This window comes from Ranitomeya imitator, chromosome 1 (genome assembly GCF_032444005.1).
Source record: "Ranitomeya imitator isolate aRanImi1 chromosome 1, aRanImi1.pri, whole genome shotgun sequence".
NCBI lineage: Eukaryota > Metazoa > Chordata > Amphibia > Anura > Dendrobatidae > Ranitomeya > Ranitomeya imitator.
In genome coordinates, this window is record NC_091282.1 from 41,323,357 (window position 1) to 41,337,928 (window position 14,572).

Below are 14,572 nucleotides of genomic sequence, written 5' to 3' on the forward strand. Positions count from 1 at the left end.
AATTGATATCAATGGTGCGCGTCATGCCCAACATGATAGTGTGGCGCATAGTCAACACCGGAAGATTCAACCCAAACAGAAGACAAATCCAAAAACCGATAAAAACTTCTTTATAGTGGAAAATTAACTTTCGGCAGCATGGCTCTTCTACACTAAAGGTGCCTTTTAGAGATAAGTGAATCTCCTGAAATTAGTTGTAGGCAGATTCACTTTAATCTTCTCCAAGGAGACATTTATTATTTTCTAAGGCTTCTCCAGATTCCGAAGCAAAATAAATGAAGATCCAAAAAGGGGTTAGAAAATGCTAAAAAAAGAAATGATACTCACCTCCATCCCACCGCATCTTCCTGCCCAGTAGTCTGCTTCCTTCGGATTGGTCTTATCTTTCATCGATGATTAGGTCAAATACGGTCACTTGGGTGACGATGCCAGTCATTGATATCAATGGTGCGCGTCATGCCCAACATGATCGTGTGGCGCATAGTCAACACCGGAAGATTCAACACAAACAGAAGACAAATCCGAAGACCGTTGAAAAGTGAGAGGAGGACTGATGCTGGACAAGACAAGTGAGCATAATCTTGTAGCATCTTTTAACCCTTTTTCGACCCTTAAAATAATCCATCAAAGTATAGTCTGAGTGCGAATTTGTTGGGTTTCTAATTCAGGCAAATCTGAATTTTTGTGGAAATTCGACACAAATTTGATTTGCTATGAAGTGATCCGCTCATCTTTCATGTGATACCTGTCCACATGTCTAGTTGGCCAACAGGGATCATGAAGGTATCAACACTCTGCGATACATACCTCATAGATAATCATTTCCCAACTATTAGGAGTTTATATACGGAAACATATCTTTATTGCGTCATGTGTCACCGTATGGGTGTAGTATATAAGCTTTATCAATTTGTTATAATGATTATGGAGTTCCCCACTCTAGACGATCAACCTACTTGTTGAGTACTGGAACAAGAAGCCATTCAGAAATTGCCAGCGTTCAGCTGTAATCAATGGTTAAACCTGAAAGTCACTGTTCAGCGCCTCCACAGGGGAAATTAAGTATTACACCACGCCCATTCACATTAATGGGTTATCTTTGTAATGCAAGACAGGACAGGTCCTCCAGAGAGAGAGACAGTCTTTGTAACTGATATTCACTCATACCAAGAGATAAGGATCCCGGACAGAGAAGCTTTGTGTATAAACTAGGAATACAGTGTATGAAAGAAGGATTTTTTAAACTAAATAACCTCTTTAACATAGTTAAGAGAACTCAGGAGGAAAATGTCAACAGATCTGACCCTATTACTGCCTTTAGCTGAACGTATTCATGTGGAGTACGAATGATGGCAGTGATGGGTCAGCTCCTGTCTCCTCCTCCTGAATGTTCTGCTTATCAGAACGTACTGATGTGGAGTACGGATGATGGCAGTGATGGGTCAGCTCCTGCCTCCTCCTCTTAGTGTTCTGCTTATCAGAATAATCCCATGTAGCAGATTCTCCCTAGAGTAAGAGATAAACCGGGGCGGAGCTGATCCATCACTGCCATCATCTGTACTCCAAATGAGTATGGGGAAAAGCTGGAGTTTGTAAACCACTTACATGCAATTATTTTATTTTATTTTTTTACAGGAATGCTGAAAAATCACCTAATAAAGTGATTTGCAAACTTTCTTAACTTTCCATGCTGGGCAAAATTCTAAAAAAAAATGAAAGTTTAGTTACTCTTAAGATTTCGTTATAGGAGCCGGAAACTTCATTTTTATGATACGAAGCTCCAAATCTCCTTTATGGCCTTCAAAACTAAATGATAAAATTCTAGCTACCTGCAGCCACAACTAGAGGGAGCTTAACATCTAAATGTAGACTGTTATTAGAATGAAGCAAATTGATTCTAAACAAATCGAATTCCTCAAATTTTCTGGCTTCAGGGGAATCAGGCTTTACTGACAGGCTGGATTCCGAGGGCTGGTAAGGGGTTATAAAACACCTCTCCTTGGTCCTCTCCATACCGGTCATGCCCTGACTGGTCCTCGCTGAAGCTCTGCTCGGTCTCCATTTTCCTTCAGCACATGATGGTGGCATCTTCACTTTGCACCATGACTTTCAGCGCCAAGAAGGCATGTGACATCTGTCCCCGAGTGCTGATTACACCACGACTGTCGCTGTCAGAGGTCTACTTGGCACCAAAATCCTTGGCCCAGAGTGAAGATGCCGGAGAAGGGGCTGCAGCGCTTGTGAGCCGTGAGGCATTATTAGTTTAGGTACCCTGACTTTATTAAGGTCTGGAACATTACCAGGAACATTCTATTTGCATCAAATATGTTTATTTCTTGGCCAAATTTGAGTAGATCTGCCAAATTTAGATATTGGTAGATTCGATCATCTCTACTACTCATACATTAAAGGAGTTCTCCACCACTAGGACAACCCCTTCTGCAACTAAATGTTATGACTCGATAAAATGTAAAGCCTATACGCTCCTCCCATGCCGGGGCCGGAGTTGTCGGCACTCATGGTCCAGGAGCTCTGATGTGGTGTTATGACACGTGATGCCCAATCAGCGCTGGAGTCACTATCTCCGCCTTTGGACAAACTGAAAATGAAGAGGAAGTCCGGACGGCATCTGATCCAAGACTTCCCCTTCATGTTCAGCTCCTACTAAGGTGGAGACAGTAACGTCAGTGCTGATTGGGGCCGCCGGTCACAACACCACATCACGAGCTTAGGGAGAGTGAGTGCCGACACCACGGGAACGTTGCCGGCACGGAAGGTGAGTATAGGCTTTATTATTTTACTATTTTGTTTAAGAAGGGGTTGTCCTAGTAGTCCTAGTAGTGGACAACCCCTTTTAAAGTGTATGATGCACAGTATGCAATAGTCTCTAAAGCTCCCTCTAGTGGTGGCTGTAGACAGGTAGAATTTTATCTTTGCATCTGTGAACGGGATTTGAAGTTCTTACTGGAGAAATCAGATTTTAGAAAAATGTATTATTATAATATATTACTAAAGCTTAAAACATTGGATCTATTAATATTACTGTACAGAATTTTCTTAGATTAAGCGTGGTGATACCTGTTATTAAAGTAGACAATTTTTAAAAGAAATCCAGCACCATTGTATCTTTTATATTATTTGCAATCAGCATGAACATCCAGGTTTTATGTCCTCATTTATCCCTGTACCGGCTGCTTTCAAAGAGTCCTTGTAAGTCTGACAGTCGAAGAGCACATCTCAAAATTTACCCTTTTCGTAATATATATATTTTTTTCTGCATCTCTGTGATGACATTTCCAAAATATAAAGAAAAAATGCTACAATTGATTCCACGGGCAGCACATTAAGCCTGGCTACCGGTATAAAGTCCGCTAACGAAAATTTCTGATTTGATATTTCAAGCGTCTTATGAGAAGCTGTCACAATGTAATGATAATGTCTCTCTTTTTTCCTTTGTAGTGGAACACCCTGACAAAATGGCTAATGACCAAGGTACAGTGGCCTCATTCTGTCAACTTTTCCCCCCCTCTACCCCATCCTCCTGACAAAACCAATGGTGCGCTCGCAGAACGGTCTCACCCGCGCGGCGCTTTTCGCTTTTCACCTGGACCGCGCCACACCTGATGAGGCGCCGACAATCTACGCGCTAATTAATCTCGTTAATGAAGTTCTGCTACGATGAGGCTTCTGCCGCCGTCTTCGGTTTTTTGATGGGAATGATGTAAATTTTCTGGAGAGGAAATTGTTTTGTCTCTTTTTTTGAAAGACCAATTAAAATGTCAAGCTTCTTTGTATGAAATAAATTTTAGTCCCTCTCCCCGTGCTTCTGAATAATTCACATTAAGTATAATTAAGCTCGGCATAATTTCCAGGCGGCTCTTGCAATTCCCTCTCATTGGCTGTAGAATATATTCGCAGATTTGACGATTTTCATTCGCGATATTTGTAAATCATTCCCGTGTCTCAAGACAGCAAAGGCAAACATAGGTTATACTTAACTTTTTGAGTTTTTTGGGGAATTTGTGGAATGATTATAATTTTTTTTTTGGTTAAGTATAGTATTATATTCGTGTCGAATTTTAATGATTAGATCATTCTAAATTACCGACACATCTCGGAATTAAACAAAAAAGCTATACTAGGTTTTCGGAGACAGTCAGAGTGGTCTCGTCGGAGGCTATTAATGCCAAATTTTCACCTAATTCCGGATGGCAAAAATTGAGTTTATCACTTGGAAATTATTCTTCAAGCTACACCTTATCTATCCAGAATATGGACCATTTCACGTATACAGACGTGTCCACCCTTTCCTCTTCTGGAATTGTAATATGATCTCCAATGTCTCATGATACAAATTCAATTTTGTCATCTCAACATGCAAGCGAAATCTCTGACAATCTGCAATTCACATCACAACCAACGGTTGGCCACCTTTAGATCAGATGCATATGGAATAAACATCTCCCGACAGAGTATCACAAAATTATCCTCTGTTTCCACAGCTGCTCTTCTCTTGATATTCATTCTGGTATGTAAGAGTTCTGTGCTTTGGACTATCCCTACTTGTTAGAGAGGTTCCTTGATAATAAACTGACTAGACAAAAAAGAAGGCATAACATGCAACTTCGTTACGAATTTTACCAAAATTTTGGATTGTAGGAAATACAACATTTTTGGGATTCAATTTGCACAATCAAATTGGCCACTATTTTACGTTGTTCTTTTTTGAGAGCCAGAAAGGGTTAAAAAAAATGGTACACTTACCTGTGGCAAGCTTTCACCTGACTCCTAACGACAGCTCCACTGCAGCTTCCTTGGCCCTCCACGTTGGTCTTTGGTTTTTCTGGTACTGAAGCCCAACCGGTCATGTCCACATGAGGAGACAGATAAGGATATTGTATTCTTTTTAACACCTTCCCACCCATTAGTTTATTATACTGCCTCTGGAGAAACATCGGACCACAATAAACATCTTCTCGTGGCAGTGGGGGGACTTTAAATTCAGAGCTAGTTTTATTTGGATTAAATCAAATCCAGTTACCAAATTTGAGATAATCTGTCTGAAACAAAACTGTAGGTTGATTCTCTTATTTCTAAAGCTGTGAAAAAGTGCTAAGATCCCTTGCGATCAGTTGTAATCAGTAGGTAAACCTGACTGTGAGTGTTTAATTTCCCTGCAGCACCACCAAAGGCGAAGTTAAGTATTACATACGACAGATCCTCCACGGAGACAGATGCTTTTTGGAACTGCTCCTCAATTTGGCCAAGAGATGAAGATCCTTAATAGGAGACTCCTCTATATAAAATCACAATTTCCTAATGAAAATGATATCAAAATAAGTTTTCTAAACTAGACCAACCCTTAAAATCTGGCTGAAAAAATCCCTTTTTTTAGTGTTGCGGGTAGTAACCTTAACCTGGCAGTGAGAGCTGTTGTCAAATTTTTGACATGCATTGGTCAAAGAATTGATCTTGGATTGATCTCCATGGTGGTGTCGGGTGGGGAACTGCCATTGCAATGACAAGATCACTATTTGCAGCTGTCTTCATAAATCTCCATGCAGTTGAGTTGGGTCAAATTGTTGATCTGATACATTTCATGAGATCATGAGATCAACAACATGGAGCCATCTTCCCCGATGCATGGCATCAGTAGTGCAAAGTCGAAATCTAGATGTCATCTCTGTCCTTCTTCCTTAAATGTGGCAATCTCTGGCTGTCTAAAGGAAATTGTGCATGTCTTTTCACAGAGTCTTTAGAAGCTTTGGGGCAAGCCACCACCAAAGCCTAATTCTTAGCAAACCAAGCCTTGTCTACGATTCAGCTCCCGGTATAAATAGGACATAGCATCTGCGTTATTTCTTATGACAAGTAAATTTAGACTTAGGCATTCAGTGTAGATGAGATTGACTGTCACAATTTCATGTAATAAAGGCAATTTCTCTACAGCCAACTAAATGTCAAATGGAAGCCATCAAGTAGGGTGGGCAGAGGAGATGTGATAGGAATCTGTATTACATCTGTCATGTGTTACGTGGCCTTTCTGGTCTATCGGAGATTGTCAAACAAGAGTGAGCCAGCGTTATGGATTATAGGGGGAAGGGGAAGCCTCGGTGGCTCTAATTGGTATGAGCAAAAATATTCTTTTTCTTCTTCGACAAGAGATTGGCAGCTTCTAGGATCCCAGAGCCAGACACTAACATGTCATATATTTATGTATATCTGGAGACGAGACGGATATCAGGACATGTTCTATTAGGCAAAAAGTCGGAGCCTAGAACATTGCGGGATTGCATTTATCATCACATGAGTAGAAGGTTTGGTTTAGTCTTACGGCTGCTGTCATTGAGTTAAAGATACAGAAAAAACAACCTAAAGGGTTTATCCACATCTGTTTGTTTTTTTTAAAACAGCCCGGAACGCTAAAAAAAATAATATATATATATACAGTTTCCTCACATTACTGATCCCCCGCTGCTCCTCTTCCCGCATTATCTCACTACCCATCGATCTCCATGATTTTTTTTCCAACCGAGTACGCATTAGACCAGTGTTCCCCAAGTTCGGTCCTCAAGAGCCACCAACGGGTCATGTTTTCAGGATTTCCTTAGTAATGCCCAGGTGAGAACTCCATAATCTAGACAGGCATCAATTCCATCACCAGAACCATACTAAGGAAATCCTAGAAACACGACCTGTTGGTGGCTCTTGAGGACTGGAGTTGGGGAACACTGCATTAGACCATTGCAGCCAATTGCTGCCACTGCCTGCAGCGGTAACCGAGTCACTGCTCCACCCAATATTTGGTTGAAGGAGTCACACTTCCATACATCCGAAATAAATATTGGATGTATATTGTTTAATTATTATTGAGCATCCAGGGCGTTAAAGGGATCCATACCCCTTTAACAGCTGTCAGTCAAATGTTCATTTGGAAAACAGAACCCCCATTCAATAAAAAAAAGGGGAGTAAGCAACTGTCAAATACATCCGGATGCAGCGTATATTTCCTGAGAATTGAAAATTCACCATGCCCAATCCTTTCTTCCCACATCATCATCTGTTGGGGAGAGTCAGCATGGCGAAATCAATGAGTTTGGCAGAGTTTAGGCATCTATGACTAGATCATATTTACTTAAATCCTATTTTCCGGTTATCTTTCCGCCAAGCCTCCATACAACTAGACATGAGCGAATCAGGCAAAATTAGAACTCGCCTTTTCACACGGATTTTCCTGGGAATAAATTATCTGCAAATTTAATAGCCCTTATTATACTTCGCGGTCTCTACAGACGCCAGAGCGTAATAAATGTAATATGTAAAAAAATAAAGAAATCCTTAAACCCAGCTTACCGTTCACCTCTCCGACCCCGCCGCTCCTCATCGTCTCCCGTCTGGTCCTCGTGGCATCATCTTCTGATTCCCGTCGCTAGTCCTGAAATACCCTCGCCTCTTACACTAAGTTGGGACTCGCGGAGGGTCATAAGGTCATGACATCACAGGAGCTGCAGTATTCTCATGTTTCTTGTAGTATGAAGATCCAAAACAAGTCTGTGTAGAATAGAGAGGCAGTATACTGCATCGCAGAATCCTGGGATTACCGGGGGTTGCTGCAACGTGAACCCACCAGCCTGCTTTACATAATGGGAATATTGTACATTTTTAGACACCGGTGGGAACATAAATCTGGTTATGACTACCCTTTTTGATATATATAAGGGTCATTATTGACAACAACTATAATATGCATAATACATTTTATTTTTCTCTACTTATAGGTCAACACGGGATGTACTGGCCAGTGGATACCAATTCGATTGACCGGAGTAGTCTTAACGGTAGGTACATTGATATTTATTACTTTTGTCAGCAGGCCAGTTCCAGGTCACAGTTCAGACTCCCGCGTACTCCTCTATCGGCTAAAACATGTATTTTAATGTGTCCTCCCGTATTTTACACAATTTTTTTTTTAAAACCAATTTTTTTATTATTTAAATTCAATACGGTAACGCAACAAGATGCTAATTCAGATTACAACCTATAGGCGCATGTAACATACACATTTCCCGACAGAGTATCACAAAAACCATGTTGTTGTTTTTTTCAAATCTGATCATATTGTACCAAATATTTTGAGATATATTAAGTGAAATTTAAAGGTGAGGAAAGACACACCTGTAGCGTGTTTGACAAGAACATTATAGGCCCTTTTTAGCCCAGGAGGGTTGATATCTGCCCTTGCTGTGATGCCAGTCCCCAAATAAAGGGTGTACTGTCTAAAATTGTATTAATATGAATGAAATGTGCAGCAAAATATATTGCAATATTCTTATAGATGTCACAGTGAAATAACATGTGGACTGTTTGGCAACATAGGCGGAGTTGTCCATCCACATACCCCACCATCGCCTTCCCAATTATAAAGCATGTTTACCAGGATCACCATGCAGTGGCAAAACTAGAGTCTGATGGTGCAAAAGTTGGACCTGGGTCTCCAACTGCATGTCCTTCAATAATACGGGCCCTTATAGCCTTATAGCATTCTAAGTCTGATATAGACATACATGTTGGCTCCCCATAATGTGGTAACATCCCCATCCTGGGCCCCTTCCTGGTATAATGTTCCCCATCCTGGGCCCCTTCCTGGTATAATGTTCCCCATCATGTGCCCCTTCCTGGTATAATGTTCCCCTTCCTGGTATAATGTACACCATCCTGTGCCCCTTCCTGGTATAATGTTCTCCATCCTGGACCCCTTCCCGGTATAATGTTCCCCATCCTTGGTCCCTTCCTGGTATAATGTTCTCCATCCTGGGTCCCTTCCTGGTATAATGTTCCCCATCATGTGCCCCTTCCTGGTATAATGTTCTCCATCCTGGGTCCCTTCCTGATATAATGTTCCCCATCCTGGGCCCCTTCCTGGTATAATGTTCTCCATCCTGGGCCCCTTCCTGGTATAATGTTCCCCATCATGTGCCCATTTCTGGTATAATGTTCCCCATCCTGGGCCCCTTCCTGGTATAATGTTCCCCATCCTGGGCCCCTTCCTGGTATAATGTTCCCCATCCTGGGCCCCTTCCTGGTATAATGTTCCCCATCCTGGGCCCCTTCCTGGTATAATGTTCCCCATCCTGGGCCTGTTCCTGGTATAATGTTCCCCATCCTGGGCGCCTTCCTGGTATAATGTTCTCCATCCTGGGTTCCTTCCTGGTATAATGTTCTCCATCCTGTGCCCCTTTCGGTAATGATGTCCCCCAAACGAACTCTTCAAATCCAATGTGACCAGCCTGTTCCTGATTGTAACCCTTGATATAGTAGCTAGCGAGTCCCCAAGACCCGGTAGGCCATGATTTGCCTATGGCCGGTTTCACACATCCTTCTTTCCATGCTTGGACCGCCATGAGTTGTCCGACTACGAGTCTTCTGACCGGATTCTGAAAGCCTCAAACGCATGCATGAGGCTGTTGACTTTAGGTTAGGAGACCCTCGGGCCGGTCCGAGTGCGGACTGAGAAAGACAGACGTATGAATACGTAGATAACAATGGCCGCCAATCATTGTTAATGGCCAATCTGCATTCCATTGCTTTCCCTGGAGGATTCATGCAGAAATCTTCTTTCACGGGTCATTGATGATTGCAGGATTTCTTCCGAAAATCTGTGTTTGTGCGATTTTTAGCAAATATCACAAAATTTCAGTTTGCTAAAATCAAGGGGTGGTGAGGGATAAATTTGAGGAAAATTAGATCTGCCAGGAAGGGGTAAAAAATGTTAAAGTTAAGGATCAAAAAAAGGTTAAAGTCTCATTGTCTTCACTCCTTTCCCAGTATGGGTCCGCAGTCTGTGCCTGCCGGTGATTAATCACTTTATTGTATGGCTGCAGCTCGATAGCTGACACCAGGAACACAATAGTACAGAAGCTTTTCCTAATTAAATGCAAATTACGGTAAATGAACCTGCGACTGCGGGATCATCCCCGGCCCGTATCCGTTATTACAGTGTATCGGGGTCAGGATGGTTTCATTAGTTCACGCGCCGATATAAAGTCCGGTATCCGTCCTCGGTGACTCCGCAGTGCGAGCGCTTCATCACAAGTCAGCGGGAAGGGCAATGACATTTACAGAAGTGAGTGTTTGTGTCGCCCCCGGAAGGAATCATTAATATTAATGGCAAAACATTAATATCAGGTTATAGACGATTTTACAATGTCACGCTCAGTGGTGCACATAGAAATTATGAGACCCCAAAGCAAAAGTCTTAATTTGGGTCCCCCACGAACACAAACACACACACACACAAACATACACACACATACATACACATATACAAATATACCAACACATACACACACATACACATATACAAACACATATACACACATACACTCATGCATACATACACATATACAAACACATATACAAACACATACACACATATATACACATACGTACATACACATAGAAACACATACACACACATACACATATACACATACACACATACATACGCATACACACATATACACATACATACATACATATATACACACATACACATATACACACACACATACACATATACAAACACATACACACATACATACACATATACACATACACACATACACGTACATACACACATACACGTACATACACACATACATGCACACATACACATATACAAACACACACACATACATACACACATATACAAACACATACACACACATACACACATACACAGACATACACACATACATGCACACATACACATATGCAAACACACACATACATACACACATACACATATACAAACACATACATACACACACATACACACACACACACATACATACACATGCACACATATACACATGCACATACATACACACACATACATGCACACATATACAAACACACACACATACATACACACACACATACACACATACATACACACATACACATATACAAACACATACACACATACATACACATACACACATATACACACATGCACATACATACACACACATACATGCACACATATACAAACACACACATACATGCATACACATATACAAACACATACACACACATACACACATACACACACATACATACACACACATACACATATACAAACACATACACACATATACACACATACACATATACAAACACATACACACATATACACTAATACACATACATACACACACATACATACATACACACATGCCATAAAATATTATTTTGCTGATTAGGCAGGGTGATGCATCCAAACTTTTAAAATCAAGGAGAGGGACACAAATTGCCAATACTGATGCCCCTTAGTGTTCTCACCCACTACTACAAAACTTTCATGGCCATTATAGAGTGAGATGCCTTCAAAAATGCCCCCTATACTGCATGATAACCCCACTGTAATTTCCTCCCACCACAGTGCCTCTAGCAAAGTAAAATCCCACCACAATAACCCCAACACAGGATAATACCTTCCACAGCATGATGCCCTAAAGTGCCCCACACACAGCATGATGGCCCCACGGCCCCTATACACAACATGATGGACTCACTGATTTCCTATCTCTAATATATTATAGTATATGTAATATATAGCATATATTTTCAATATCTAGTATAGTATTCGAGCAGCACGGTGGCGCAGTGGTCACCACTGCATCCTTGCAGCACTGAGGTCCTGGGTTTAAATCACACCAAGGACAGCACCTGCAAGAAGCTTGTATGTTCTCCCCATGTTTGTGTGTGTTTCTACAGTCTCTCCCACACTCCAAAAACATACTGATAAAAATCCTAGTGGCATCCCCATTTGCAAGTATCACAGCTTGTAAATGCTGCTTCTAGGCAGAAAAGAGTCTTTCAGTTATCATTTAAGAACTTTCATCCATTCTTCATTGGAAAATTCTCCCAGATCTGTGAGATTCCTGAGTCATCTTGCATCCTCTGCTATTTTGAGGTCTAGCCACAGATGTTCAATGATGTTCAGATCAGAGGACTGTGAGGGCCATTGTAAAACCTTCAGCTTGCAGCTTTTAAAGTCATCTATTGTGGATTTTGATGTGTCTTTAGGATCATTATCCATTTGTAGAAGCCATCCTGTTTTCACCTTCAGCTTTTTACAGATGGTGTCATGCTTGTATCAAGAATTTGTTAAAATTTCATTGAATTCATTCTTCCCTCTACCCATGAAATGTTCCTTGTGCCATTGGCTGCAACCCAACCTCAAAGCATGATCCCCATCCCCATGATCAATGGTTGGCGAGATTTTCTTTTCCTGAAATTCTTTGCCCTTTTTTCTCCACATATTCCTTTGATCATTGTGGCCAAAGTGTTCTAATTTAACCTCATCGATCCACAGGACTTGTTTCCAAAATGCATGAGGCTTGTTTAGATGTTCTTTTGCATACTTCTGATGCTGAATTTTATGGATAGGACAGAGGAGAGGTTTTCTTCTGATGACTCTTCCATGAAGGCCATATTTGGACAGGTGTCTCTGGACAGTAGAACAATGTTCCACCACTCCAGAGTCTGCTAAATATTTCTGCAAATCTTTTGCAGTCAAGCATTTGCCTCTTTAGCAATCGTACGAGCAGCTCTCATTGAGATTTTGCTTGGTCTTCGAGACCTTTTCTTGACCTCCACTGTTCCTGTTATCTGCCATTTCTTAATTACATTTCTAACTGAGCCAAGGGCAACTTGAAAACACTTTGCTATCTTCTTATAGCCTTCTCCTGCTTTGTGGGTCTCTGCCATTTTCATTTTCAGAGTGCTAGGCAGCTGCTTAAAAGAACCCATGACTGCCGTTTTTGGCACAAGGTTAGAGGAGGTTGGGTTTTTGTAAAGCTGGGAAATTTTCATCACCTGGCCTTTACTAACAATGGTGAACAAGCCATAACCCTAACAGGCTAATTAAGGTGTGAAACCTTGGTCAATGTTATCTGAGCACACAAGTCTCCAAGGGTGCCTCAACTCTTGCATTGGCCCATTTTCCTTTTTGTAATTTTTAAAATGTAAAAAATGACAATATATATATATATATTTTTTTTTACCTAAAATACAAAGGTAATGTGTCGTCTTTAACTTTAGCCCTTTTAGAGATCATTTCATCTTCAGTTTGCTTAGCTGTCGGTAATAACAGTAATTTTGACCAGGGGTGCACAAACTTTTACATGCCACTGTATATCTTCCATATATTGTCCATCTGTCTATAGCCATTATATACAATATATTGGAGGGACGGTAGACCATGCCAGCACAAGGATCTGTATACAATCGATTTGGATCTCATAGTGTCACAGATCCCCTTTAATTTTGCCCAATGTCTTCTTCCACTTTCTCCCCACAGATTATAAGTGCGTGCTAGACGTTGGCTACATCCTATTTGCTCTCTCTTCAGCATGCCGCCTATTAAACATTAAATAATACATACAAAGACGGTAATGATGAAGACAAATGTATTTCCTAATGAGGGGAGGATATGAATGTGGACAACACAGTCGTCTCCGCATGCTTGGCCAAGCTGAAAATTAATATGCAGCAAGATACTTAATTTTCTCCAAAATGTCTGTGGGGAAATAAGATATTACTTAAGTATGGGCTTGTTGTGTAAGATGTGGCAGCCATCCGTAGAGATGACAATGGATAAATGACATGAGACCGCCATCGGAGGAAATCTGCCGCCTGCCAAAAGACTCCTATTCTCGTGATCAAACGGAGAGCCAAAGATCAGCTTGTGGGTCATCCGAGAATGTGGCATCAACCCTGAATGTAAAAATACTAAGTAATGGCAGAATTCGCTCCTCGATTAAAGAAATTCATTACCGGCTCCCAGCGGAGGCTCCACGGGGAGCGGGAACCTCAGAGATTTCTGGATATTAGTTGTAGAATAGCTCAGGCTGAGACACAATTATACCAAAGTAGAAAAGAACCCGCAGTGACGTGTCAGTTTTCAGGACGCTTTGTAGCAATAGATCATTAGCGCCAAAGGAAGGAGAAAAAGGAGAAAAAAGAACAAGGAAAGTAAATATGAGTTGCAAAAAGTTCTGACTTTCTATTCTTAAAAAAGGAGAAGTTAAAGAGGTTTTCTAGGATTTTTATCATTGCTGACCTATCCTTATGTTGGACCCCAATGATTGGCACAATGAAGGGGTCGTGGTGCTTCTGTGAGCACTACATAACCCTTCTTATCGGCACCAGTCAGATTGTGCAATCAGCTCATCTCTACAAGGCACTGCAGTTTATTATGTATATGGTTGTGCTGGTGCACCACCATCAATGGGGTCCAATACTCTACCCATCGGATGGGTGCACTGTAATTACTGGGATCCAATACTCTACCAATCGGATTGGTACACTGTCATCACTGGGATTCAATGCTCTACCAATTGGATTGGTGCACTGTCATCACTGGGATCCAGTGCTCTTCCAATTGGATTGGTGCACTGTCATCACTGGGATTCAATGCTCTACCAATCGGATTGGCGCAGTGTCATCAGTGGGGTCCAATTCTCTACCAATTGGATTGGTGCTGATGCACTGTCATCATGGGATC

At 41.3% G+C, this 14,572-nt stretch overlaps 1 protein-coding gene across 1 annotated transcript in view; it reads left to right on the forward strand.

Moving 5' to 3' along the window:
* The window catches only part of DCC (DCC netrin 1 receptor), a 1,008,503-nt gene that overhangs the window by 915,989 nt on the left and 77,942 nt on the right, over positions 1-14,572 (forward strand). The window contains exons 21-22 of the mRNA XM_069745998.1: positions 3,460-3,492; positions 7,779-7,838. Of these exons, the coding sequence (XP_069602099.1) occupies positions 3,460-3,492; positions 7,779-7,838 (93 nt within the window). The remainder of the gene's footprint in view (positions 1-3,459; positions 3,493-7,778; positions 7,839-14,572) is intronic.